At 44.0% G+C, this 27,006-nt stretch overlaps 1 protein-coding gene across 1 annotated transcript in view; it reads left to right on the top strand.

Annotated features, from left to right (window-relative positions):
• The first annotated feature begins 1,112 nt into the window (after positions 1 to 1,112).
• Positions 1,113 to 27,006, top strand: part of Creg2 (cellular repressor of E1A stimulated genes 2) — a 41,697-nt gene continuing 15,803 nt past the window's right edge. The window contains exons 1-2 of the mRNA XM_069988550.1: positions 1,113 to 1,553; positions 4,473 to 4,642. Coding sequence (XP_069844651.1) covers positions 1,113 to 1,553; positions 4,473 to 4,642 — 611 coding nt within the window. The remainder of the gene's footprint in view (positions 1,554 to 4,472; positions 4,643 to 27,006) is intronic.

Raw genomic sequence — 27,006 nt, 5'->3', positions numbered from 1 at the left:
TCTTCCTGGCAGAGTTGGGAGGTGATCTGGGTCATCACTGGAGAGGGACAAGAGCATGTGTGTGTGTGTGTGTGAGAGAGAGAGAGAGAGAGAGAGAGAGAGAGAGAGAGAGAGAGAGAGAGAGAGAGAGAGAGAGAGAGAGAGAGAGAGAGAGAGAGAGAGCTCTTCCTCTTCTTACACAGACACCAGGATTCATGGGGTCCCATCCCGAAGACTCTCCCCAAGGGCTCCAGCCATTCACTCCACCCTCTTCACACCTCTCATGGGAAAGGTGGCAGCACTTGAAGCTTTGGGTGCTCAAACCCTTGGAACTCCTGTTTTCCCACTCTGCCCTTTCACCTCTTCTCTGACGGCTGACCCCTTCCTCAATAACTCAATTCTGATTTATAGTGCATTATGGCAACATCTCCCCCCCAGGGTGAAATGATTTTATTATACTATCCGAGAAACAGTTTGGCCACAAACCATCACCCCGAGAGGTAAACGTTAAATTCTTTCTTCCTTTTTCTATGTCTTTCTTTCTTGTGCCAATACTAGGACTTGAATTCAGGACCTGTGCTCTGTGTCTGAGCTTTCTCATCCAAAGCTGGTGTTCTTACAGCTTAAACCACAGCCAGCTCCACTTCCTGATTTTGGGGGGATGTTTAATGAGAGATTAGAGTCTCACTGGCTTTCCTGCCCTGGCTGGCTTCAAAACCTCGGTCATCAGATCTAAGCCTCCTAGGTATTAACTTCATCATCTAATGAAGGTAAAGAGGCGCAGACACATAGAGAAGCCGGGCAGGGAAACAGTTGGGGTGCACCTGCTGCTGCAGAACCTGAGCGGGAAAACAACTCATCCCTGGACCTGGCCTGAAACAACGAATGCGCACAGCGCAGCCGCAGGTCTTTCCGGGACCCCCCGTGGTCTCCACACCCTGAAAAGGGCTTCAAGGGCACTGGTGGGGTAGGGCGGGGATGGGGAGGTCCCGATCCAGGCACCCCACCCGGGCATCCTGCGGCGGTCAGACGCGACTCCAGTTCCGCGCTCCGCCGCCAGGAGGCGCTGCCGCCCCGTCCGCCGCTGCCTCGGGGCTCGCGGTCCCCCGCAGCCCGGGCGCCCCACCTGCAAGATGTCCGTGTGCGGCGGCGAGCGGCCGCCACGGCCCGGGCCGCGCCTGTCCTGGCTGCTGTGCTGCAGCATCCTGCTGTCCCCGGCCGCCGGGTACGTGATCGTGAGCTCGGTGTCCTGGGCCGTCACCGACGAGGTGGACGAGGAGTTGGACAGCGCCTCCACTGAGGAAGCGCTGCCCGCGCTGCTGGAGGACTCGGGCAGCATCTGGCAGCGGAGCTTCCCGGCCTCGGCGCACAAGGACGACGCGCACCTGCGGCCCCGCGCGGGAGCCGCCCGCGCCCGGACGCCGCCCGCGCCCCGCGGGATGTTCTCCTACCGGCGGGAGGCCGGCCCCGCGGCCCGCGCGGCCCCTGAGCCCGGCCCGCGCGCCGCCACCGCCCGCTCCCTGGCGCACGCCAGCGCTTGGGGCTGCCTGGCCACCGCGTCCGCCCTGGAGAAGGTGAGCACCGGCCGGAGGGCTGACTGGGGTTGGAGGTGCGGGGCGGGCGGGCGCTGCAGGTGCGCGCCTCGGGGTGACCCGCCCGGTAGGTGGCGCGCCCGGCCGTCGCGGCGACGCTGGCCCCCCAGCGCACCACGCCGCAGCCCCGGCCCGAGGGCTCCGCGGCACCGCGGACGCCTGGCGCGGCCGAGCGCGCAGGGCCGGGGGCGGACGCGCGCCCTGCCGGGTGACAGGGCCCGGGCTCCCCGGTGTGGAGAGGGCCGAATGGATGCGCGGATAACCAGCGTGTGGCCAGCGGCCGGTCGCCTGTGGAATCACAGAGGAGCCAAGCGCAGCTCGTGCCCGCTCCCGGCGCCGCCCACATTTCCTGACCGGGCAGCCCAGCCCAGGGTGGGCGAAGCCTGTGGTGAGCGGTGATACTTCCGACAAATGGAGCCCCGGGAGTTCTTCTGGAAGGGAGGCGAAGGCTGCCAAGGGTCCAAGATGCTGCCGGACGGAGCGGCTGCGGACCGCGCGCGGCTTCTGATCCGCCCGCGGTTCGCTTCACCTGTTAGACCCGAGCCCGCCCGGGGGGTGGGGGCGAGCAGGCCCGGAGCTCCGCTAAGTGACCCTCCGCCAGGCTTCCGGAGCTGTCGGGATGCAAGTGGGGACCGCCGCGCTGCAAGGCCCAGGACTTCCTGCAGAAAGGATCCGTCGTGTTAGCGTGCCTAGGGCATTGATCAGGGGGCCGGGTTTTTGCTCAAGCTCTAGACTGAGCCGCTGGCTCCTCTCTTCATCTGGAAAACCAAGTGTTAGCTTGGCAGGTCACACACACACACACACACACACACACACACACACTCAATTTCAGGGCCTGAGGGCTGTCCTTAGCTATTTTGCTCAAAGCTAGTGCTCTACTATTTGAGCCACAGCGCCTCCCCGCCCCCCTCCTCATTCCCACCGCCCTCCCCTTTGGTTCAGTGGAGATAAAAGTCTCATAGAATTTGCTGCCCAGTCTGGCTTTGAACCCACAATCCTCAGACCTCACCCTCCTGAGTAGCTAGAATTACAGGCATGAGTCACCAGTACTTGGCTAGCTTGGTGGTTTGGGAGGTCTTTTTTTCTTTTTTTTCTTACAAAATTATGGCAATGACCACTTTAGTCCAATGATGGTGGCAATGGTCTTAACCTCTTTGTGTCAGATTCTAAGCATTTGGATTGTCACAGCAACCACCCGTTTTTTTTTCAGTTGTGTCTTACACTCCTAAGACACACTGTAAGAAAATGTGACGTTTAAATATAAAGCTAATCTTAGATTAAAACATATCCTTCCAGACAATGAACTGTCTTGTACCCATGTAGTAAAGATAATTTCACTCTTGCCAGGCACTGGTGGCTCACACCTGTAATCCTAGCTACTCAGGAGGCTGAGATCTGAGCACCAAGGTTAGAAGCCAGCCTAAACAGAAATAGAGGCAAAGTGCCTCATACAATCTCTGGCTCGTGTGCAAAAGCGGTAGAGCACAAGTCTTGAGCAAAAAAAAAAAAAAAAGCAAAAGTGCAAGAATCTGAGTTCAAGTCCCAGTACTGGCACATGCATGGACACATGCACATACACATACATGCACACACACCACACACATACACACATAAACACACACACAGTGTTTTCACTCCCACAAACTCTGCCTTATCTTGATTAGGAGTTCCTCTTTCCAGTATGGACACTTAACCCAAATTCAATAAACTCAGAAGCCATTGCATGAATGCAAAGCATGAGTCTGTGAATGATGTTATTACCCTTTTGGAGTGATCCTTGACATGTTGTTTTATTAACAGGTTGAAGTCCTTTCTTTTACAATGGGACACACTAAGGCTGTGCCACACTTGAAAGACTGCCCCTGAATTCTGAGCTAAGTAACAGTGGGTGCACTTTGTAAGGAGGACACTCATGGAAGATTGGGAGGTTGTGCCAGTAGTGTTTGGGAAAACTCTATTGATTACAATTAAAATATAATGAATAAATGAGAAAGTGTAGCCCTAAGAGAAATGATAAGAGAGTGGACACCTGTGGCTCACTCAAGTAATCCTAGCTTCGCAGGAGGCTAAGATCTAAGGATCGAGCTTCAAAGCCAGCTGGAGCAAGAAAGTCCATGAGACTCTTTTGTTGTTGTTGTTGGCTGTGGGGCTTGAACTCTGGGCCTGGGTGCTTTCCCTGAGCTCTTCAGCTCAAGGTGAGCACTCTACCGCTTGAGCCACAGCACCACTTCTGGTTTTCTGGTGGCTAGTTGGAAGAGTCTCACAGCCTTTCCTGCCTGGGCTGGCTTTGAACTGCGATCCTCAGATCTCAGCCTCCTGAGTAGTTAGGATTACAGGTGTGAGCCACTGGTGCCCGGTAGTCCATGAGACTCTTATCTCCAGTTACATACCCCCAAAAGCTGAAGTGAAGCTGTGACCCAAGTGGTAAGGTGCCAACCTTGAACAAAAAAACTCGGGGACAGTGCCCAAGCCCTGAGATCAAGGGCCAGGACACACACACACACACACACACACACACACACACACACACACACACACACGAGAATGTTGCCAGACTCAAAGGCCAAGCAACACATTTAAGAATTCTATCCCCAGTTTCCAAAATTTTGGGGAAGTCAGTGAAGGTGATGGGTATTTGAGGGGAACTTTGTGGGAAAGGCTTAAGAGCACCCACCCTCATAAATTTCATTGCTCTCCCTAACATTAAGTTCAATAACACAGATGTATTTGCTACTTCCAGAATAATCTTGTGATTTCTACACTGAATGTCGCTGCTGAGTATTCGCCTCCAGAGATGCTATCTCCCCCACAGCTACCATGGTGTCATGCCTTCCCCTCCACACACATGCTATGTTGTCAGTACACAGGAATTCAAAGTCTTGTTACTGGGGTGTTTTCTAGATACAAGGACTGCCATTTGGGAGCTGCCTGGCCATCAGTGACGGCCCACTCAGCAACAGCACTGGGACCCCTTTCTTCTACATGACAGCCAAGGATCCCGTGGTGGCTGATCTTATGAAGAACCCCCTGGCATCACTGGCGCTTCCAGAGCTGGAAGGAGAGTTTTGTAGGTAAGCAAGGGTTTGTCCCCACACGTGCAGGCCCAGGTAATTTGGGGCAGAGAGGACAGAACAGAAACTTGTGATGTAAACTGGTGTCCTTTATTCTTGGAATCAGATAAACTAGAATTTCTCTATGTACCCAATGGGTGTGATTGGGAACAAGTGATTTGCCTTTAAAGGTCTGTACAATGGAAATATAATCTTCACTTACACTAGGGTTGCATTCCAATAAACCCATTATAAGCTGAAAATAATAGTAAGTCAAAAATCCATTTAATAATAAAAAAAATCCATTTAATAGCTGAGCACCAGTGGCTCTTGCCTGTAATCCTAGCTACTCAGGAGGCTAAGATCTAAGGATTAAATTTCAAAGCCGCTCAAGCAAAAAAAAAAAGTTTATAAAACTTTTACCTCAAAAAAAACCAACCTAGCAAAAAACTGGAAGTGGAGCTATGACTAGAGTGGTAGAGCACTAGTCTTGTACAAAAATGTTCAGGGATAGCACCGAGGACCTGTATTCAAGCCCCACAAATGGCACAAACACACACACACACACACACACACACACACACACACACACACACAGAGTGCATGGACCACCACTAACTATTTCTAACAGTTTTTGTTCACAAGCTTTTGGGAAATATTTTAATTTGATAAAACTAGATATAAGTAAGTTATTAAGTCAAGTAGTACAGGGCAGATACCTGGCCATACAGATTCTGTTAATTTTCCTCATTAAGAGGTTTTAACCGAGGAATGTTCAACTCTCATTTGAGTTTGGAAAGATTACCCTGGCCACTCGATTGAAGATTCATTCAAGATGATAAGGAGTGGACTATAGCCAAAAATGATGGCACACACCTGTAATCTCAGCTACTAGTGAGGCTGAGGTTGGGAGAATTATGGTAAAAACTTTCAAGAATCCATCTTGATCAATTAAAAAAAATCTAAGTACTGTGCTGCATTTGTGTCATCCCAGCTACATAATGAATAAATATAGGAGGATAGAGGCCCAAGTTGGCCCTCACAAAAAGCAAGACCTTATTCAAAATATAACATAACCAAAGTAGGCTGGGGGCATTGTTTGAGCGGTAAAACACCTGCCTAGCAAGCACAAAATCCTAAATTCAAACTGAGGACTGGGGAAAAAAAGAGAGACAGAGAGAGAAAGAGAAAGGACTATATATATTCTGCAAAGACTACTACATAGAATAGTGTACAATGCAAACTCCCCAAAATTGAGAGTAGAGTAGACTTTTAACAGCCTTAGAGGACAGGGTAAAGGGACATGATAATGTCATGGGTTGCTTTGGCTCCCCTGACCCCCCCAGCCCAAGGACTAGAACCTCCTAGGAGATGAGGGTTTATAGCATGAATGTGTCGCCAAGACTCTAAGACACCAAGACCATGAGGACAGTCAGTGGGTCTGAAGTGCAGATCCACTGTTGCCTGCCAACAACTAGAATTTAGCCCCAGGATAGCTCAAGTTCTTTCAAGAATTCAAGTGGAACAGAAAGATGAATGCTATGTGGTGTCACTGGTTATTTTGGAATATAAAGAAGTGAAGCCCATGGGAGCCAAGAGGACAGCGCTTGGCAGAGACTGGAGAAGATGGGAGGGGAGATGCTGCTCAGTGGGTGCAAACTGGGTATAAGACAGACAAGGGCAGGGCTCTAGTATGTAGCCTGGTTTAAAATGAATGTGTTCATTCATTTGATTTCAGTAATCATCACGCAGTTTATATGTGCATGTTGTTGGGAGCGTTGGGAGAAGGTACAGAACTGTGATTTGAACAGAAGTTCTCATACTTTCACTCCACTTGCTTATAGTTGGCACTCTTACCAGTTGAACCAGGCTTCCAGTCTGGCATTCTGCTAGTTAATTGTAGATGAAGTCTCCCAAACCTTTCTATCCAGGCTGGCTTTGAATCACAATCCTCAGATCTTAGCCTCCTGAGTAGCTAGAATTACCTTGAATATACTTAATCTTCAACAGTTAAATATTTTCTTGAAAGATTACAATCTGAAAAACAGTAAGGAAGGTAGCTTTTCCACTTGTAAAACATCACATCCATTCAAATCAGACCTACAAACATGTTCTGACTAATCATTCTTAGTTTATTTAAGGTCTAGCTTTTTTAATTACTGTGTTTACTTCTGGGTACTGTGATTTCTTCATTTAATTAATTAGACGGATTGAGGGAGGGAAGCAATTTCCTTACGCAGGCTAAAAAGGGTAAGATTCTGTTTTAAGAATCTGGCAACTAGCATCCTGTCCTCTCTTCATCTCCCTCTCCCTTCAAAACTCAGGTGCCCCTGCCACTAAGTGAATTTATGCTCAGACATGTGTGAAAGGTTAAAAACAAAACAACACAAAACAGTGATTTGCAAAGAAAAGACTCAAGAGGTTCAATCCCTAGCACTGCCACAGAGAGAGGGGAGGAGGAAGAAAGGGAGAGAGAGGGGAGAGGAAGGGAAGGGAAGGAAGTGGCTTATGAAAGGAGACTTCTCTGGCAGCCTCTTCCCTTACATTCAGACTTGAACACCCTGGGTTTTAGATTTCATTTTCTCAGTAAGGCCAGGCAGCAAGTCCTCAGGACCAGAGAGGATTGTCTGTTGAATTATATTCTGTTCAATGATAGTGATTTTATTTTCATTTTGATAAGATATAAATGAAATCAAGAGATTTATCAGCTGCTTCTGAAATGAAAACATTTCAATGGATAGTCAACAAATGCTAGGTAGGCTTGATGATTAAGAAAGGAGAAGCTGAAAGTATCTTTTCTCTCTTCTAAGAAAGCTTTCCATCAAGGTCTGCTGACACTGTCATGGCTGAAGGTGTCCCTGTCCTGACAGGTAGAAGGTTGCTTTTCAGAGGTGTGTGTGTGTGTGTGTGTGTGTGTGTGTGTGTGTGTGTGCACGTGTGTGTGTGTGTGTGTGTGTGTGTGTGTGTGTGTGTGTGTGCACGCGTGCGCCAGTCCCAGTCCTGGGGCTTAAACTCAGGGCCTGGGCACTGTTCCTTAGCTTTTATGCTCAAGGCCAGTGTTCTACTATTTGATCCACACCTCAGCTTTTTGGTAGTTACTTAGAGATAAGAATCTCACCGACTTTCCTACTTCAAACCATGATTCTCCAATCTCACTCTCTTGAGTAGCTAAGATTACAGGCATGAGCCTGTAATGACACTGGGCTTCAGAGCTTTTTTAATAGAGCTGAATATGATTTAGCATCAAAGGAGATGCTAAATTCCAGGTTTTGCAACAGGATCTTGTTTCTGAGGATGAGGTACCAGACAATGAATGGACTGAGGCCAGGGCTGCATGAGACATGAACTGGAAGCCTCAGCATGCCTTTCCAGGAGGGGTGCAAAATTAAGCATTGCAGAAGTAACTTGACTGAAGGACTCTCACAAGAAGGTTCTGGAACACGCTGCTCTGAGGTCATCCTCAATCCTGGAAGCAGCCTCACTTGTTATTAGCATACCAGCAGGAGAAGCATTTGGTGGGACAGAAGTGGGGGTTATTTGCCTTCATGAAGTGGGTTCAGGATAAACTTTTAGCAAGTCTTTCTGTATAAGACAATGACCTCACCTACCTCCCCCCATTGTAATGGTTTCTTTTTTGGGGGATGGGGTCTGGTCATGGGGCCTGAACTCTGGGCCTGGGCACTGTCCCTCAGCTCTTCAGCTCAAAGCTAGCATTCTACCACTTGAGCCACAGTGCCACTTCCGGCATTTTTTTCTGCCTATGTGGTGCTGAGGAATCGAACCCAGGGCCTTAAGCATGCAAGGCGAGCGCTCTACCACTGAGCCACCTTCCCAGCCCTGTAATCGTTTCTTATAAGAATAAAATATGGAATATTAGATGTAAACCTCAGCCCCACCTGATAGCAAGAATAGGTTCCCCTAGAAACCAAGCAGTCCATACACTCATCACTGTCCAGCTGAGCCTCAAGCAAGTGCTAAGTGAGCGTGCACTTGCCACAGTTCCCTGTTTGGCAGCCAACGTGAATCTGTATCTGGAATCTGCATTCACCTGAGACGTGATATGTATGTCAAAGCCCAGGCCTGGACCTAATCAGATACAGGAACTAAATCCAATTTCTCTTCACTGATTCATGTTCATTCCCCCTTTTAAAGCAATACATGTCTTCTAAATAATTTACCCTCTGTGCAAATTTGTGCTACCTCTCTTTCTCCTTTGCTGGACAGTTCCTATATTCCTGATAGATTTTCCCAGTATCCCCAGTAGATTTTTTTAAGAGTTACCAAAATCTGGGTATCAATAGTTTATGTCTGTCATGCTAGCTACATGGGAGGCTGAGATTGTTGGGATTGTAGTTCACAGGCAGGCAGAAAGCAAGAACAATGAGGCTGGCCTGTGAACTAGGAAGCTAACAGAGGTAGACTGTGCCTAGATGCAAGCACAGGCAGGAAGCAAAACCACATGTCAAAAATAATGGAGGCCAGGTGCCAGGCAGTTCATACCTATAATTCTAGGTATTCAGCAGGCTGAGATCTGAGAATCAAGATTTGAAGCCAGCTCAAGCAGGAAAATCTGTGAGACTTTTATTTCTAGAAAGCCAGAACTGGAGCTGTGGCTCAACTGATAGAGTGCCAGCCCTGAGCAAAAAAACTCTAGGACAACATCCAGTTCCTAAATTCAAGCCCCAGGATCAACACACACAAAAACCGGGCAAATTTCAGTACGGGAAGGGTGGCTCAGCAGTAAAAGTGCCTATTTACCAAACACAAGGCCCTGAGTTCAAAAGACTGCAGTACCATGAAATAAAAAACCAAAAGAGGGGCTGGGAAGGTGGCTCAGGGGTAGAGTGCTTGCCTTGTATGCATGAGGCTCTGGGTTCAATTCCTCAATACCACATAAGGAGAAAAAGCCAGAAGTGGCACTGTGGCTCAAGTGGCAGAGCACTAGCCTTGAGCTGAAGAGCTCAGGGACAGTGCCCAGGCCCAGAGTTCAGGCCCCACAGCTGACAATAAATAAATAAATAAATAAATAAATAAATAAATAAATAAATAAATAACCAACCAAAAGAACTGTTAGAGAGGCCTGCAAAGGGAAGCTAGTGTCTTATGTCTTCTGCTCATTTCTGTGGTGGTATCTCATTGCAATTTACAGCCTGATATTATTTCTCTCCCTCATATTATTTCATCCCATGAATGTTGGTCCCCATTATTCCTCTCTAGTTTATAAGCTTACTCATGATTGCAGTTCCTTGGTTCTGATACTGCCCTTTCCCACCGTCTGCTAACCACCCTTACCCATTTAGTTCACAAGCTTTAGGCAGAAGTAATGACAATAGTTGTTAAGAATGTAACCCCTGCAAATATATGCCCTCCACAAAGTTTTTAGCACTGTTAAGATTGGTGTAAGGGTTTTTTTGTTGGTTGGTTGAGTTTGAGGGGGGGTTATTGTAAAAATACTGTACAGAGGGGTTACAGTTACATGAGTAAGGTAATGAGTACATTTCCTATTGAGCATTATTACCTCCCCACCTCCCTCCCTCTTTCAATATAGTGTCCTGTACATCTCATAGTCACAATGGGTCAACCTGCATCCCCATTTAAGCATTCTGTTATATCCCTTCCCCTCCTTGGGGGGCTTTTTGGTCAGTCATAAAGCTTGAAGTTGGGGCTTGGGTGCTGTCCCTGAGCTCTTTTGCTAGCACTAGCACTCTACCATTTTGAGCTCCACTCCAATTTTCTAATGGTTAATTGGAGATAAGAGTCTCACAGGGACTTTTCTGCCCAAGCTGGCTTCAGACTGTGAACCTTAGATCTCAGCCTCCTGAGTATCTAGGATTACAGGCCTAAGCCACTGGCATCCAGCTGTTTTTGTTTCTTTGTTTGTTTGTTTGTTTGTTTAACAGGTCCACCAGCTCCTGGCAAGCATTAAGCCACTCTCTGTCCTTGTAGAGTTGCCTATTCTGTACATCATAGAAATGGAATTATGTAATATGTGACATTTTGTGGCTGGTGTCTTTCACTTAGCATCATGTTTTCAGGATTCATTGTGTTGTAGCATGTCAATAACTCTTTCTGGTGGCCAAATAATATTCCATCTTATGACTATATTATATTTTACTTATCCAATCATCCCTTGGTTTGTTGATGAGCATTTATTTCCATCTGTGGCTATTATGAATGATACTGCTGTGACCATTATGTCAAAGTTTTGTACAGACAAATAAACTGAAATTCTGGAATTTCACCTAGAATTGATGAGTCAAACAGTGATCCTTTGCTTAATTTTTTAAGAATGTTTTCCTGATTGGTTGTACTACTTCATATTCCTGCCACCAATGTATAAGTATTCTGATTTCCCTATGTTTTCACCAATACGTATTATTGTCTCTCATTTTTTGCTGTGCTGTTCTAGAGTGAACAAACTGATACCCAATTATGGCTTTGACTTGCACTTTACTGGTGGTAAATAGTACTTAGCATCCTTCTGAGGAGAAGACAGACATGAACTCTTTACCCATTTCTAAACTGGGTTATCTTTTTGTTGTTTAGTTCTATATATCTAATAATTCTGAGGGTTCTTTATTCCCCATAGGACCCTTTTCAGATAGACAATTTGCAAATATTATCCTCATGTTGGAAGAAACAAAAATGCTAAAGATTCAGTACTGACACTTGAATTGTATATGTTCTTGGTCAGTGCCATTATTATGGTTGTTGTTGTTATTGTATTGGGAATCAAACCCAGGGTCTTATATATTCTAGACAAGTACTCTACCACTGAACCACATCTCTAGCCCTAAAAACTTGTTTTTTATTTTTGAGACAGAGTCTTGATCATTTGCTCAGATGGCCTCAAACTTGCAATCATCTTGACTTAGCAGCAGAGCTTATAGGCATGTACCACTACACTTGATACTCTCAGAGGTTGAGCCTTCTTCATCAAGCAAAGAAATAATGAAAGAAACATTCCTGAGATACTTCAGAGGAGTACTTCACGTAGCTTATGTGCAGAAATTTTCTGGGTCTTTCTTTCCTTATTTTCTTTCTTTCTTTCTTCTTCCTTCCTTCCTTTCTTTCTTTCTCTTACACAAGGCTCATCATGAAAATAGGTTTTAGCTGGGATGCACAGTCCCTGTGTTCAATCTCCATCATGAAAAAAAGAGGGAGGGAGAGAGGAAGGAAGGAAAGAAGAACTGATTTTAAGTAACAGAATCACAAATGAATTTGGGAGATAAAATATTATTCCAATTATGTAAAAAACAAGGTGGGTAATAAAAATCAATTGAACATTAATTGAATTTATTCACTTAACCATTAATTAGACACACATACAAAGCAACATAGTGAATATTATTATTGAAATAGGGCTTTTTCCCTTCAAAGGGTATTTTCTGAGTATTTACTATAGAGTGGGTATTCATGGATAAGACTGAAAGACACACATTCTCCCCCTGCTTGTTTGTTGCCAGATACTTGAATCAAGCTAGCAAGATCTGCCACATAGGCATGAATATGAAATCTCCTAAGAGTTAAAACTTCCTCTCCAATAGTTGAGAGTTGTTGGAGTTTAGAAAAATGATATTTCAAAGAATGACAGTTTGACCTACTGAGTACTTAAAGTAAAATAAGTAATTTCAGAGACAGGGCCTCAGTGGTAGAGTGCTTGCCTAGCTGGCATGAGGCTCTCCAGGTGTGGTCCCCAGCAAAGAACAACTGAGTTCTCTTGGTCTAGGTATGTTTATATAGAGTTACTATGACCATTCTGGGTCTGGGGGAACCATCCCTGGTCTAAAAAACATAGTTGGTCAGGGCTTATTGGTAAACCATGGACAAGTGCTGGCAGTGATGGCAGAATGGAAGAGGGATCTAGAAGAAATGTCAGAGAAATATAGGTCCCATGGTTTCCCTCATTTGCAATAATTAGTATATGTCTAGGATAACCTTATCAGATGAGCAGAAAAGCTCAAAAGCTATGTACATATAAGATGATAAGTGAAGTGAACCCCAAGATATGGACCCAAGAAGTCTTCTATGTTGTTGTTGTTAATGTACTATGTGATTTTTTTTGGTTCCTTTGTATATTCTTTCCTATGGTGTATCCCCTGTTGTCCCTGTACTTGATTTTGGTACCCTGCATTTTGTATATGCATTTGTCTAATTTGAGGAGGGAAAGGGGAATAACAAAACGCTGAAACAGGGACACAGGATGGCCCATTGCAACAATGATACCCACAGGACAGTACATTGGAAATGAGCTTTACAACTTGGGATGGGGGAAGAGTAAGGGAGGTGAGAGAGGGAAGGGATATAGTGGGAAAACAACAAGGGAAAGGGTAACAATGCTTGACAAGAAATATACTCATTACCTTACTCATGTAACTGTAAAACCCCTCTGTACAGCATCTTTACAATAAAATAAAATTTTAAAAAAGACAAATCGCAGGAGTGATCTCAGGGAAGCATCGATCAGGAGTCAGCACTGCAGCTAGATCCTCAGGAAGGTGGGACCACACATGAGAATCACAGATCTCCTGATCCTGGAGAAGAGGAGTCAATATGACCCCTGACATGACCCTAAAGACCCATCGCTCACATAACTACCCTATCTGCTAAGCCTGGCCATAGGAACAGGAGTGAGGCTGTCATCCATTAGCTGGCTGTGTTCCTTTTGCTCTGCCTGGATAGAAACCATGAATGGATGAGGAGAAGCTCTGCCATTGCTGGCTTTCCTACTCCCTTGTGTGCCCAAGACTGAGGGTTTGGATTGACAGAACCAGAGGCTTAAGCTTCAAAGCTTGGGGGCTAGGGGTCTTCTAAAGTTTCCAGGCTTTAGAAGTCAGGGATTTATTGCTCTAGGCCTTCAGGTTGGAGGGTTATTGCTCTGGGCTTTAACCACCAGTGGCTCAGCTCTTGGCAGCTATTGTAGCAGCTTCTAGTCACAGTGAGTAGCCACAGCAGACTGCAGGTACCTGCGGATGCTACCTCCTGAGTATGCCTCAAGTGTTAAGACCCCTCAGCTTCCACAAAGTGTTACAGCCTTGGGACCTTAGGACCCTGTGTCCTAACAGAGGCCAGTGCCACAGCTCTCAAACCTGGGGTGTCAGGGACTCTTAGCCCTTAAGCCTTGGCAGTTCTCTGGAATTCTACCAATTACTGAGACTGGCAGTTTCTTAGGCAATTCAAAGCCTCCATTCTGTAGTCTTTGCTTACCACTCTGTTGCCTACACCACTGCTGCCACTATGTAACCACTTCTACAAACTTCTCTTTGTGTTACTAGCTCAGCCTATTCTGCTAATCATATGATAGGAGATAAGGAGGGAAAAAAGTAGGCAAGGTAAGATCATGCAATAGTTTCCTAACTTGAAAAAGTGAGCTTAACAGCCTGTTTGTATACCATAAGGGTCTGTGGCTAGCGTCTGCACCAATCACGTCAGTCCTTCCTTCATGTAAATAAATGGTTGCGTTTGCACCAATTACAGGCCTTCTGCTACACCACCAGGGGAAGTTGCTCACCCCCTCCTCATGAAAATGGCTGCCAATCATTAGAAAGTCACACAAACTTGTCTTAGAGTACTGTTTTCTAAGGCTAGTGCTAGCTTTGTGCAGTAGTCATGATTAGTGCATGTCTACATCTGTGATTGTAGTGGTACTCCACAGCTGCTCAAGTATCCTTTTCAGAATTGCAAAATGTCCAAAAATAGCTACTCTTCCCAAAGGGCAGTCTAGCCAGCTATCAGTAAAAGGTCTTCTCCCTTTACTGATAAAGCTCCCCTGCTCAAGGCTGCCATCCATGAAGAAGGGCCTGCTCTTGATAGTTTCAGTCATTCACAGAAAGTATTAAAAGGGTGCTGATAATAAAGACACGGAATAACATTTAGTAGCATTTAATCGTACTTACTAGTACTTAATGCTTAACAGTGCCTAACTCCTGCCTTACTACTCTGGGAAGATGTGTGCCCCTCTGATCTGTCTCAAGACCAGCCTGGCCCCAACAAGTGTGCTTCCGGGGGTAGCACATAAACTGAGGTATGCAACCTGAGACCAGTAGAGCTATCCCTTAAATGTTTTTTCTGATTTCAAATGTCTCTGAAGACAGGAGGTTAGCCAGGGAACTCTTGGTGCACATTTAAATTTGAGAATGGCTACACTAAGGTCAAAAGTCCTCTCATTTGTAGTTCATTGACCTGAATGCTCAAACCCCCTATTAATGTGTACTTTCCTTTGAGGAACTCATTTAGCTTGTGTGATTCTCAGTTTCCTTGGTCCTAACACAGGAGGAATCGTATCCATAATTTTGCTTTTGAGATGAAATAACTTGGTGTGTGCTCATTATTTAGCACATGTGCAGTACTAACAAATGTTGGAAAGAGAATGGCAGACACTGGAAAAGGAGATGAACATCAATAGTACCCGACTTACTCTGCATACCTCTTTAGTATAATAAGAGATGTATTTATGATGTAATATACATTATACTTCTGTGACAGCTAAGCCACTGACATAAATAACTCCTCATAGAATCCTCCTGAGAGTCTCCTGAGAACACTACCATCATTAGATCCATCTTAACAGATAAGGAAGCTGAGGCTCACAGCCTGAAGGACTTGCACAAGAACTCACAAATCAAATTCTGATGGGGCTGCGATTCCATCCCAGATGACTGCCTCCCTCTACAACCCCCTCTTACATAGCTACACACTAGAAACAGTGACAGGCCTCAGCCACAGTTCAGGAAGAGCTGGTTCTGATGCTATAAAATCTATGCAAACACAGTGGGATTTCATTGATTTGCATGCAATTTCCACAGGAACTTGCTTTAGACACCTGCATACAGATATATGCAACAGCCACTCCCAAAAGCATTCACTTCATCAGCTATCCACTGAGCATTCACTGTGTTATGAACTATGCTAAGCACTGTTGAGATAAAGATGAAGAAAGACAGTATCTTCCTTTGGGGGAAGAGAAAAGTATACAGCACACATAGAGATACTTAGCGTTCATTAAACCTTCTCTAAAGACATTATTCTAGAGATGGTTCGTGGGGAGAGAGAAGTTCCCATGAACCAGCCTTGTCTCACTCTACATGTTTGTCTGTTCTCTCTGTCTACCACCAAATACACCTATAGGTGGCAGGGACTCCTTAATTAATATTCCCATGATTCTCATGAATGACCTCTCACCTAAGCTCCAGACCTCAAATCCCACTTCTTCAATCCTCTCCTTGTTCCCCAGTGGGATCTTCTGCTCAGGCTCCCCATGCACTTGGTCACTCAGAGTAGACCTTCCATTGTCCTAGGTTTGTTCTCCCTTTCATAACCCACAATAGTCAGCAAAGTTTACTTAGTCTCCCTCTCCTCGGCTCCACACTTCTCTCCACCTCTGCCCCAAGTTTCCACTGTCACTCACTATCCTCTGTTGATGTTCCCAGTTGGATCCCAGTTCTTAGATCCTAACTGACCCCTTTCCCATCCATTCCCCATCCTAAAACCAGAGGAATAGTTACAAATCACCCATCTCATTATTATACCATTCTGCTTTAAATCCCTCATGCTTTCTCACTTAGAATTTTTTCCTTAAAAGTTTCATCTTGCTGTGGGATGAAATGTCCCAGAGTGTGCTCACTTTGCACCACATGTGCAGTACTAACAAATGCTCCTGTTGTCACAGCCAGCTCCACTGGATTGGATGAAAATTGGTAGAGCCTTCAAGGCCTTGAGTGATTTACCTGTGCACAGGTCTAACCTGTCTGACATCCCTCTCCTTCCCGTCTTTGACCTAGTCTAAATGACTGTGTCTTTGGCCCATTCCAGCTGCTATAACAAAATGACAGAGTCTGAGTAGCTTATAAGCAACTGGTATTTGTTTCTCATAGTTTCATGAGAAATCAAAACACAATCAGAATCTGGTTCATAGAAGGCAACTTCTTGCTGTGTCTTCTAGTGGTAGAAGGGGTGAGGGTCTCTGCCAGGACTCTTTTAGAAAAGCAAAGATCTCATTCATGAGGGTGGGAAGCACTAATGTCTGAGCCTTTCCTGTCCCCTCATTTTTCAGAGTTAAGCCTTCCTGGGCCCTCAGGACATAACAGCAAGTGAATAAATAAATCGGAATCTATATAGCAAGCTCCCAGTTTCTGCTGTAGTACAAACTCTGTGAGGACCAAGATTCTGTCTTTCTAGCTCTTCATAGCCCCCAGCAACCAGTGCAGAGCCTTGAGCATAGCATGGGACCGAATATTTACTGACTGAAATATGGCATATTTGAGATGGACCTTGGGGGTTGGTACATTCTTTTTCAGTTGCTGCTGTAATGAAGTTGCATAGCTTTTTTAGCTTAGAACAACATTGGTTATTCTTACACAGTTCTAGAGGCCAGAAGTCCAAAGTGAATTTTACAAAGCTTAAATAGATCCGTGTGATGCAGGTACCAGTGGCTTATACCTATCCTGGTTAATCTGAGAGCTGATGATCAAGATTGTAAGTCAGCCTAGTCAGAAGAGGTCATGAGACTTTTATCTTCAATTAACTAGCCAAAACCTAGATCAGAAGTATGGCTCAAGTGCTAGATCACCAGCCATGTGCAAATAATCTTGGTGAGAATGCAAGGCCCTGAATTCAAGCTCCAGCACTGGCAAAAAACAAAACAAAAACAAAATATACGAATGTTTGTCTCACCTGCTGTTCTCTGAAAGCTCTAAAGGAGAATTCATTTCTTTGCCTCTTTCATCATCTAGAGGTTATTTTCATACCTTGGTTCAGGGTCCCATGAGGTCCAACCTCTTGTTTCTATTGCCCTAAATCCTTTAGTCTATATATAAGAATGCCCTATAAGAATCCTTCCAATTACATTTTCCCTATGGAATCATCCAGAATATTCCTCCCTTCTCAAGTCCCCAAACAGCAACACACCTGCCATGTAAGGTATTACATGAGACCCAATGGTTAGGACATGGGCCTCTTTGGGGAAGCTATGGTTCAACCAACCACAAATGAATGTGCCAGTTTAAATGTACTTGCAAATGAAGATCACGACATGATAATTTATACTAATGTATGCTGTGGTATTTCAGGGGAGTCACGATTGCATTTATTTATAATATAAATGTTTTAAATTACAGAAGTTAAAATGGCTCAACTACATGCAATGTGATCTTCAGCTGGCCAGGATAAATTTTTATATATTCCAAGCTTATCTGTAAGCATTATGCCCACCTTTGGTCCTCAGCTCCACCCAGAGTTCCTGTCATACAGCTGGCCACTCCCTCTTTCTACCCAGACCCAACTGAGCACCCACCTGCCTCACTTCTTGCCCCCAGACCCTCCTGCTACAGATGCTTCTTCCCTGGGAAATATGGCCCCTCTAATAAACCTTGTAATAATCTTTCTTCTCTGCCTTCCTGCCTCCATATGGTCCCTGGGATGGATGTGAAGGATTCCTTTCCATATCAAAGTGAGAGAAACGATTAACTCAAGAGAAAAGGTTCATACATGGAAGCATATAGAGGTGTCATGTTGGACCTGGCATAGCTTAAGTGGTAGAGAACCTGCCTTCCTAACAAGTAATGGTAGAGAGCCTGCCTTCCTAGCAAGTAATAGGCACCGAGGTCAACTCCAATGACACTAGGAAAAAAGAAAAAAAAAGCCTCATTTTAGATAGTGACAACTCTCAGCAAGGACTCTTCATAGCATTTCTCCCATCCTAGAAGTGACTCTCCTTCCCCATTTTTCTGTCCTGTCCTATTGTAGGAGGCCAACTAGTGTCTGCTAAATAAGATTTGACATGGAATAAAAGATCCTAGCTCAAGATGAGCAATGAATGTAATGTAGCAATCTGTTCTTTAAATCTGTATGCCCCAGGCTTGTGAATGATGCTGATTTCATTCTGAGAAATTCTGGGGATTTATGGATAAAAAACATTGAACTGAAACATAGAAATGGCCTCAAACGGGCTGTCAAAATATGTCATCAAAATGACAAGTGTTGTTCTGAATTGCAAAAATCAGAGGCTAGGAAGGTCTGAGGAATGACACAAATGACTTATATAGTGATTCTGGAACAGATATTAAAAGATGGTTTCAACGTCCCATGAGAAGAAAGTAACCAGCTATAGGCAATATCATTTGCAGAGGATGGATGTCATCTTGAAAGACCATCCATTCCCTTGATAATTTCTCTACAATTGATCAGTTAGGAAATTATTGCTGATTTCTGTGTCATCTTCCTGACCCTATAACAAAAAATACTTGAGATAACCAACTTACCAAGGAAAAATGGTTCATTTTTTTGTTTATGGACTGGAGGTCTCAATCTATGATCCTAGATTTCTCAGCCTGTGGCAAAGAAGCATAAGAGATAGTGTGTCCCAGAGGAAAACCACTCACCTCCTTGCCCGGAAGCAAAACATAGAATGAGGAAGGATTGGAGTCCCCAAATTAGTCCAAGGGCATATCCTCAATAATCTGAGGATTTACTACTAGGCTCCATCTGAGGATCTACTACTAGGCTCCACCCCTCAAAGGTTCTAGCACAGCCCCATAATGAAATAGGATGAGGACCTCGCCTTTAACATGTGGGCCTTTAGGGGACATTCTGTATCCAAACAAAGTCTTCTCTCTAAGGAAAGCCTCCATAACGGAAATTCGCATGAGAACATTCCTATGTACCAAATGAACTAAGATGAACTAGAAGATAATAACAGAGATAGATTTATATTTGTTTGTTTTACACCTAATTTCGCAAAGAATGTGAGCGATGGTTTTAATTGAATGGCCTAAAGAGGTCTGTTATAAGGCTGGCTTGAACCTGAATTCTAAATAGAGTGCTTGTGTTTCTTTAAGCATTTATAGGTCTCCTAAAATATGGTGGCCACATAAAACCAAAGGAAGGATTCTGGGATTGAACTGAATTGGGAGTTTGATACGATGAATCGTATTTGAGAGAACGAAAATTGGTCAAGAGAAGCTGATATGGTTGGAATAGTTTTGCCATCTAAAACTCATGTTGAACTTTAATTCCTATTATAAGAGATTAAGAGGTAGGGTCAAGGTAGAACCTTTAAGAGATAATTGAGGATTTCCCCCTTTTTAAAGAATAGATGAGTTAATCTGTGTGATTAATAAATTCATTGATTAATGGGTGTGATTAACAGATTCATTGATTAATGGGTTATTTCAAGAGTATGTCTGTTACAAAATCCAGTCTCTAGGGCAGGTCTCTAGGGTACTCCTTGTCTCCTGCTATGTGGTCCCTAGGGAGAAGGTCATCACCAGATGTGGCCCCTCAACCTTGGGGCCATAAGACAAAAATAACCCTTTTTCTTTATAACTCACCCAATCCATGGTATTGTGTTACTATCAACAGCCAATGGACTATGACAAATGCCAAGGTCAAAACCAAGAAAATGGCATCAAGAAGGTAACAAAACTGGACAAAAACTAATGAGTACTAGATGAGACACGACATGTGCATGCTACAAATTTTTTAAATTCTATTACAAGCGAAATAGAATAAAATAGATGTGTTTTGTAGCTACTTCCATAGAAGGATGGAGCAGCAGATATGGAAGTGATTCACTGTTTCTTTTTCCATGCCTTCTACTACCATGTTGAGGTCAATTCTGGATATTGTAGTTTAACAGGAACATCACAACTGAGGATATGTAAGTAGCCAGCCTTGGTAAAGACAGTCTTAGAACCATGTGTTCTTTCTATAGATATCTGCAAGGTTAGCAAAACAAAGGGAAGTCATATGTATTCAAGTTACCTTGAAGGACAGAAGCAAAACTGGAGCGTGGAAACTCACAAGAGCCAGTTTTCTTCTCTGCTGCCACCTTATTTTTACCTTCAGCTCCATTCTATAGCCTAGTTCCCACTGCCCACTCCCACAACCACTCTCTAGATTTGCTAGAAAATACACCACAGCCAGCATCTTTATCCTTAGCCTCTGTCCCATATCCGTGCTTGGAAAACCCTCTGAAGCATGCTTGGACTACAGGGTGCCCACCAATCCTTTGCTTCCATCACAGTCTCCTGCCTGGCAGCACCTCCTAACTCCCCTCCCCCTTTGCCCAGGTCACATTCTGTGGTCCATCTCAAGACCTCCTCTGGTCTGCCCTCTTCTCTCTGTAGTTGCTCCAGGGCCACACCTAATCCCCTTAAACCCTGCTCAACTTTGCCCAGGGCAAAGTACATGCTGTTTCTTCCCCCAGTTAACCCAAAAAACAAGATCCTCCCAAGTGATCTCAGTAGTACTCAGTGGGACTAGAAAAACCTCACTCCATTTCCCAAGCAGGATCCTTACCTCCCTCCCTCACTCTCACACCTTCTCCTTTTCTTGAGAACAAAACTTATTGTTCCCTTCCTTTTTCTCTTAGTAATAGATCACCAACATATTTTTGTTTTGGGGTTTTTTTTTTGTTTGTTTGTTTTGCTAAGTCTGAAGCCATACAAGTGACAGCTCACTCCTTCCCTTCACTCAGTCTCTAACTGATCTGCATCTACACCAGGGAATTCAAACCTGAGGCTGGCACATCTCTCCCTGGGGACATTTGACAATATCTAAAAACCACTTTACTTTTGTGACTTGAGGAGGGGGATGCTACTGGCATCTCAGTGGGAAGTTGCTAATTATTCTCCAATATTCAGGATAGCCCCCATCAAGCAAATTATCTAGCCCCAAATATCAATACAGTAGTATCAAAGTAAAGAAATTTTAATTTCCAGAAATTAAAAAAAGAATAAAAAATAACAAAAGAAACAATCTTCACTGTTCTTCATTTCTTTTGTTGTTGTTGCTGCTGCTGCTGCTGCTGATGATGATGATGATGATGATGATGATGATAGTTTTGGGGCTTGAACTCTGGGCCTGGGTGCTCTCTGAGCTTTTTTGCTCAAGGCTAGTCCTCTACTACTTGACCCACAGCTCTACTTCCATCTTTTTTATTAGCTTTAATTAGAGACAAGAGTCTCCCAGACTTTCTTGTCCTGGTTAGCTTTTCATCCTGATCCTCAGATCTTATCCTCCTGAGTAGTTAGGATTATAGGTGTGAGCCACTGGTGCCAGAATGAATGGATAGATAGATTTATTACCTGGATGGATGCATGCAGGCATGCATGCATCAGGTACAGACAAAGCCTGCATGCTTGTCTCACCTATGAGATAGTTCAGGTTATCTCCTGCATTCCAACCCGGTCTCAGTAACAGTAAAAAAAAAAAAAAAACCCTCCCCAGATTTCCAGTTGCCTTTCATGAAGAAGAAATCTCTCATGATGGAAAGCTCTTATATGATGATGATGATTTTACCAGTCACAAGATTGCACAGTTCAGTCTATGGAAATCTCTGTCTCTCAGGGATTCAATAAAACAAATCAGTTTTTTCTCTTTCAAAGAATCTAAATAAAATTAAAGTAATTTTTTTTTGGTCCGGTCGTGGGCCTGAACTCAGCTCTTCAGCTCAAGGCTAGCGCTCTACCACTAGAGCCACAGTGCCACTTCCGGCTTTTTTCTTTTTGCTCATGGTGGTGCTGAGGAATCGAACCCAGGGCCTCATGCATGCAAGGCACGCACTCTACCACTAAGCCACCTTCCCAGCCCCTGTAGCAGGCTTTTACCAGAAGGTATGACTAGGTTTGTCTAGGTACCCTCAATTTCAGATTAAACTTTTTTTTAGTATAAGTATGTTCCAAATATTTGGATAGGGCATACTTATATTGAAAAAACAAATGTTGCTTCTCTAAAATTCAGATTTAACTAGGCATCCTGTATTTGTATTTACTGTAACACAGGGCAGATATCACACCACATGCCCTTCCTGCTCCCTTTCCTGGCTGTCCCTCAGAACTGAAAGGCACATCTCTTCTTACCTTGTGTCTCCACCATGTACTAGGAGAGGGGAGGGGAGGCCCGGGGAGGGAAAGAGAAAGGGGAAGGCAAAGGGATTTTAATATGAGCAGGTCAATCTCTCACAGACATTGTAGCTTTAAATTAGAGTTTTTACTCAGTGTGATATAATTATCTTTACCTTCTTGGTTCCAAAGTGATTCAAGTCCAACCAAAAGCAACTAATGCAGTGTTTTACATGATATCAAGAGCTGTGAAAGATCTACAACTTTTACCCTATTTGCAAACATTGCCTGACACAGTTCATAGATTCTCGCAGAAGACATGCTTATTCCTGGGCTAAGGATAAAGGATTCTTACTCATCACATTATTGTCTGCATATCATGGCACTATTTTTTGAGCTCTAATTCCAATAGGATGATATGAAGAGGGCCAGATGACATTTGCATACACAGAGACCATCTGTGATTTTTAACAGTTGAGGAAAAGGTATCTACTGTGTGCCTCTGCTCTCAAGACATCCAGAAACATAAGAACCATGATGAAATCTGACTCCAAACCCATGGCCTGTTAATCCTACCTCAGGGAAATGTTTGACTTTGTGAATATTATTAAATGGTGCCTGTCTTTGCTTTGCATGGTAGGCTATTGTAGAAATGCATACATAGGGATTATTTGCTTGAAACAGTTCCATGATAAATATAAAATATGATTTGGGATCCACTAGCTCATGACTGTCATTCTAGCTACATAGGAGGCTAATATCAGGAAGATTGTAGTTCTAGGCTAGCCCAGGCAAAAAAAACTCTACAAGATTCCATCTCAATGCACATCATTCCAGCCACAGTAGGAAGCATAAAATAGCAAGTTTCTATTCTACTGAGTACCATGCCTATGTTTGTTCATCCTCTCTCCCTCCATGTTTGCACCCCCCCTTATGCCCTCCCTAAGACAGAAAAAAAGAATAAGCAAAAATAAAATAAAACCAAAAATCAGCAACAACCACACCACCAAAAAAAAAAAACCCTAAAGCCCATGTTCCATTTCTTGGAATTCATTCAGATAAATTGTATTTTAAATGTTCAGAGGTTGGGGCTGGGAAGGTGGCTCAGTGGTAGAGCGCTTGCCTTGCATGCCTGAGGCCCTGGGTTCAATTCCTCAGCACCACATAAGCAAAAAGAAAAAGCCGGAGGTGGCACTTTGGCTCAAGTGGTAGAGTGCTAGTCTTGAGCTGAAGAGCTGAGGGACAGCACCCAGGCCCAGAGTTCAGGCCCCACGACCGGACCCCCCACACACAAAAAATAAAATAAAATGTTCAGAGGTTATGCCTCTTGGAAGAAACAGGAGGATCTTCCTATAGTTTCGCTGTTTATGCCTAGAATCCTGTATAATTGAACATGCCCTGGTGTATATTAGAGTTAACTTCTGCATATGAGAGAAAACATGTACCTTTTGTCTGAGCTTGGCTTTTCTCACTTAACATGATTTGTTCTAGGTCCATCCATTTCCCTGCAAATGACATAATCTTATTCTTTCTAATGAATGAGTAAAATTCCATTGTGTATATAAGTACCATATATTTTTTTGGGGGGGGGAGTCCGGTCATGGGGCCTGAACTCTGGGCCTGGGCACTGTCCCTCAGCTCTTCAGCTCAAGCTAGCACTCTACCACTTGAACCACAGCTCCACTTCCGGCTTTTTTTTTCTGCTTATGTGGTGCTGAGGAATCGAACCCAGGGCCTCATGCATGCAAGGCAAGCGCTCTACCACTGAGCCACCTTCCCAGCCCAAGTACCATATTTTTTGATCCACCCATCTATTGTAGAGCCTCTGAAGATCCCCTTTTCTTGACTTTTCCAGCTTCTTGAGGCTACCTACATTCCTTGGTTCATGCCCCCTTCCCTATTCTCATATCACATCCCTTCCACACTGTTTTTTTGCCTTTCTCTTCTACGTGTGTGTGTGTGTGTGTGTGCGCGCGCGCGCACACACACACACTGTTCTGAGGTTTGAACTCAGGGCCTGGGCACTGTCCCCTGACTTTTTCACTCAAGGGTAATACTCTACCCTTTGAGCCACAGCACCACTTCTGATTTTCTGATGGTTAATTAGAGATAAGAGTCTCATGGTCTTTCCTGCCCAGGCTGGCTTCCAGCCTCAATCCTCAGGTCTCAGTCTCCTGAGTAGCTAGGATTACAGTAGTGAGCCACCAGGGCCTGGCTTGCATTTTTAAATCTATAATGTCCTTTCTATTCCGAATAACCAGCAGCAGTGGGAATCAAATACATCCCCTACTGAAATGTATGGTTATTCTTTCATGACTGAGTTGAGTGCCAGTTTCATTGCAGAGTAACTTTGCTGAAGTATTTACTTGCCATCATGAACCCATGATTATCTTGACCATTATTTCAGATCTCTGTAAACTTGATTCCTGTTTGCTGACTTCACATATTTTCTCTATGTACCTGTGTCTTTTTCCCAAAGTGCAGTGGGCTTCCATATTTCTAGGTTGTGATGACATCCCCCCATTCTTTCATCACACTCACAACTCAGCAGCTATATTCTTGCAACACAGCTTGTAAAACTTTCAAAGTTAACACAGTGTTCTTACGTGAAGCCATTTACCAGAATACGTGGGCATGGCCACTCTTACCCTCTCTCGCTAGGACTCACAGGGGTGTGTAATAAAGGAAAACTTCTAGACAGGTGAAAACAAGTTCCTTAATTAAAAGGCAAACATGTGCTTCGCTTGACGATGTAACTTGCTCAAGACTTCAATGTGAAGTAATAGACACGAGGAGTTTTTGTAAGGTGTTGGAAATGTCTCGGGATGTTGGGGTGTCCCATAGGAATAAGAATACCAACTCGGGAACTCAGCAAGGCAGAAAGGTGTGCTACTGACAGAAAGCCAAGTAAGCAAGTGCACTGGGTGGACAGTACATCTTTGTTTTAATCCTAACTGCCTTTCATTCCAATTGCTCAGAACTTAGGTACATAATCTTACACAATTGGTTAGATTGAAAGGGGTTAAAAGTTTAAGCTATCAACCAAAACCAGACTACCTGGCCAAAGCAAGAACTTGTTAAAGCAAAAAAAAAAAAATTCTAACTCCTACTTAAGTCACATCTCAAGACATCTGAAGCATCTCTTTCTCCAGCAGGCTGAGACAAAGTCTTCTACAACATCTAGCAAGCATGGGCCATCTAGCACTTTGTCCATTTTGCATTAACTAGATGGAAGAACCAATTCAAAGAGGATTCTATAGGTGTACCAAGGCGAGGACGGAAGGGGCCAGCTCCAAATCATGTGACACAGGCTGATGAAAATAATAAACCATAAAGAAATGTACATATCATCTGATGTGGAAGAAATAGTTGTATTGTCAAAGCTCATAGAATTCACAAACTTTATAGACTATGATCATGACAATTTACCTTGTGGAGGTTAAAATGTATTTGGGACTTTAAGTATCACTATTCAACAATACTGTGAAATTTGTGAAATTTATGTAATCACTTAATCTCAATAAGAAATCATTTAATAAAAAAGAAAATAATAAACCATCACTGAAATTAGAAAATAAGAAGCTCAAGTGAAAACGATATGAGAAATTGATAGTCCTAAATACTTATGCTTGAAAAAAATACTATAAATTAACAAGGTAAGTATCCAAATCAAAGCCCCATTCACCTTGCTATCAGATCAAGAAAAAAAATAGGAAATTAGCTGGGCACCAGTAACTCATACTTGTAATCTTAGCTATTCAGGAGGCTGAGATCTAGGGATCATGGTTTGAAGCCAGCCCAGGCAGGAAAGTCCATGAGACTCTATCTCCAAGCAACCACAAAAAAGCTGGAAGTAGAGCTGTGGTTCAAATGGTAGAGGGCTAGCTTTGATCACAGAAGCTCTGGGATAGTGCCCAGGCCCAGAGTCCCAGCCTTAGGGTTGGAGAGAGAGAGGAGGGGGGAGAAATAAAGAGATGGGGAGGAAGAGGGAGAGGGAGATGAAGAGGAAGAAGGAGAGGGAAAGAGAGAGAGAGAGAGAGAGAGAGAGAGAGAGAGAGAGAGAGAGAGAGAGAGAATTACCATAACATTTTTAAGCCTACTCTGTGTGTGTGTGTGTGTGTGTGTGTGTGTGTGTGTGTGTGTGTGTGTGTGTGCGCACAAGTGCAGGCACTGTAGCTAGAACTCAGGGCCTCTTGCTTGATTTTTTTTTCTATTCGAGGCTGGTGCTCTACCACTTGAGCTACATCTCTACTTCTGGATTTTACTGGTTGAGATGAGTCTCTCGGATTTATCTGCCTGGGCCAGCTTAGAACCATGATCCTCAGATTCAGCCTCTTCAGTAGCTAGTAGCCATCAGCCTTGTGTATTTTATTTGCTAAAATCTATTCCCAAAGGATGATTTTTTAAAACTTTATTTATGATATCTTTTGTTTTTAAGAAAGGAAACAATAAAATTACAGTCAATAATGGCTTTTAATCTAGAATAGAGACAAGGAGCATAGCTCACATAGCTTGAAAACTTCTGGCAAAATTGGTGAAGCAAGA

Source organism: Dipodomys merriami, unplaced genomic scaffold (genome assembly GCF_024711535.1).
Source record: "Dipodomys merriami isolate MVZ:Mamm:240054 unplaced genomic scaffold, mDipMer1.0.p SCAF_36, whole genome shotgun sequence".
NCBI lineage: Eukaryota > Metazoa > Chordata > Mammalia > Rodentia > Heteromyidae > Dipodomys > Dipodomys merriami.
Note: the sequence above shows the minus strand (reverse complement) of the source record. Positions and strands in the feature narration are given on the sequence as shown.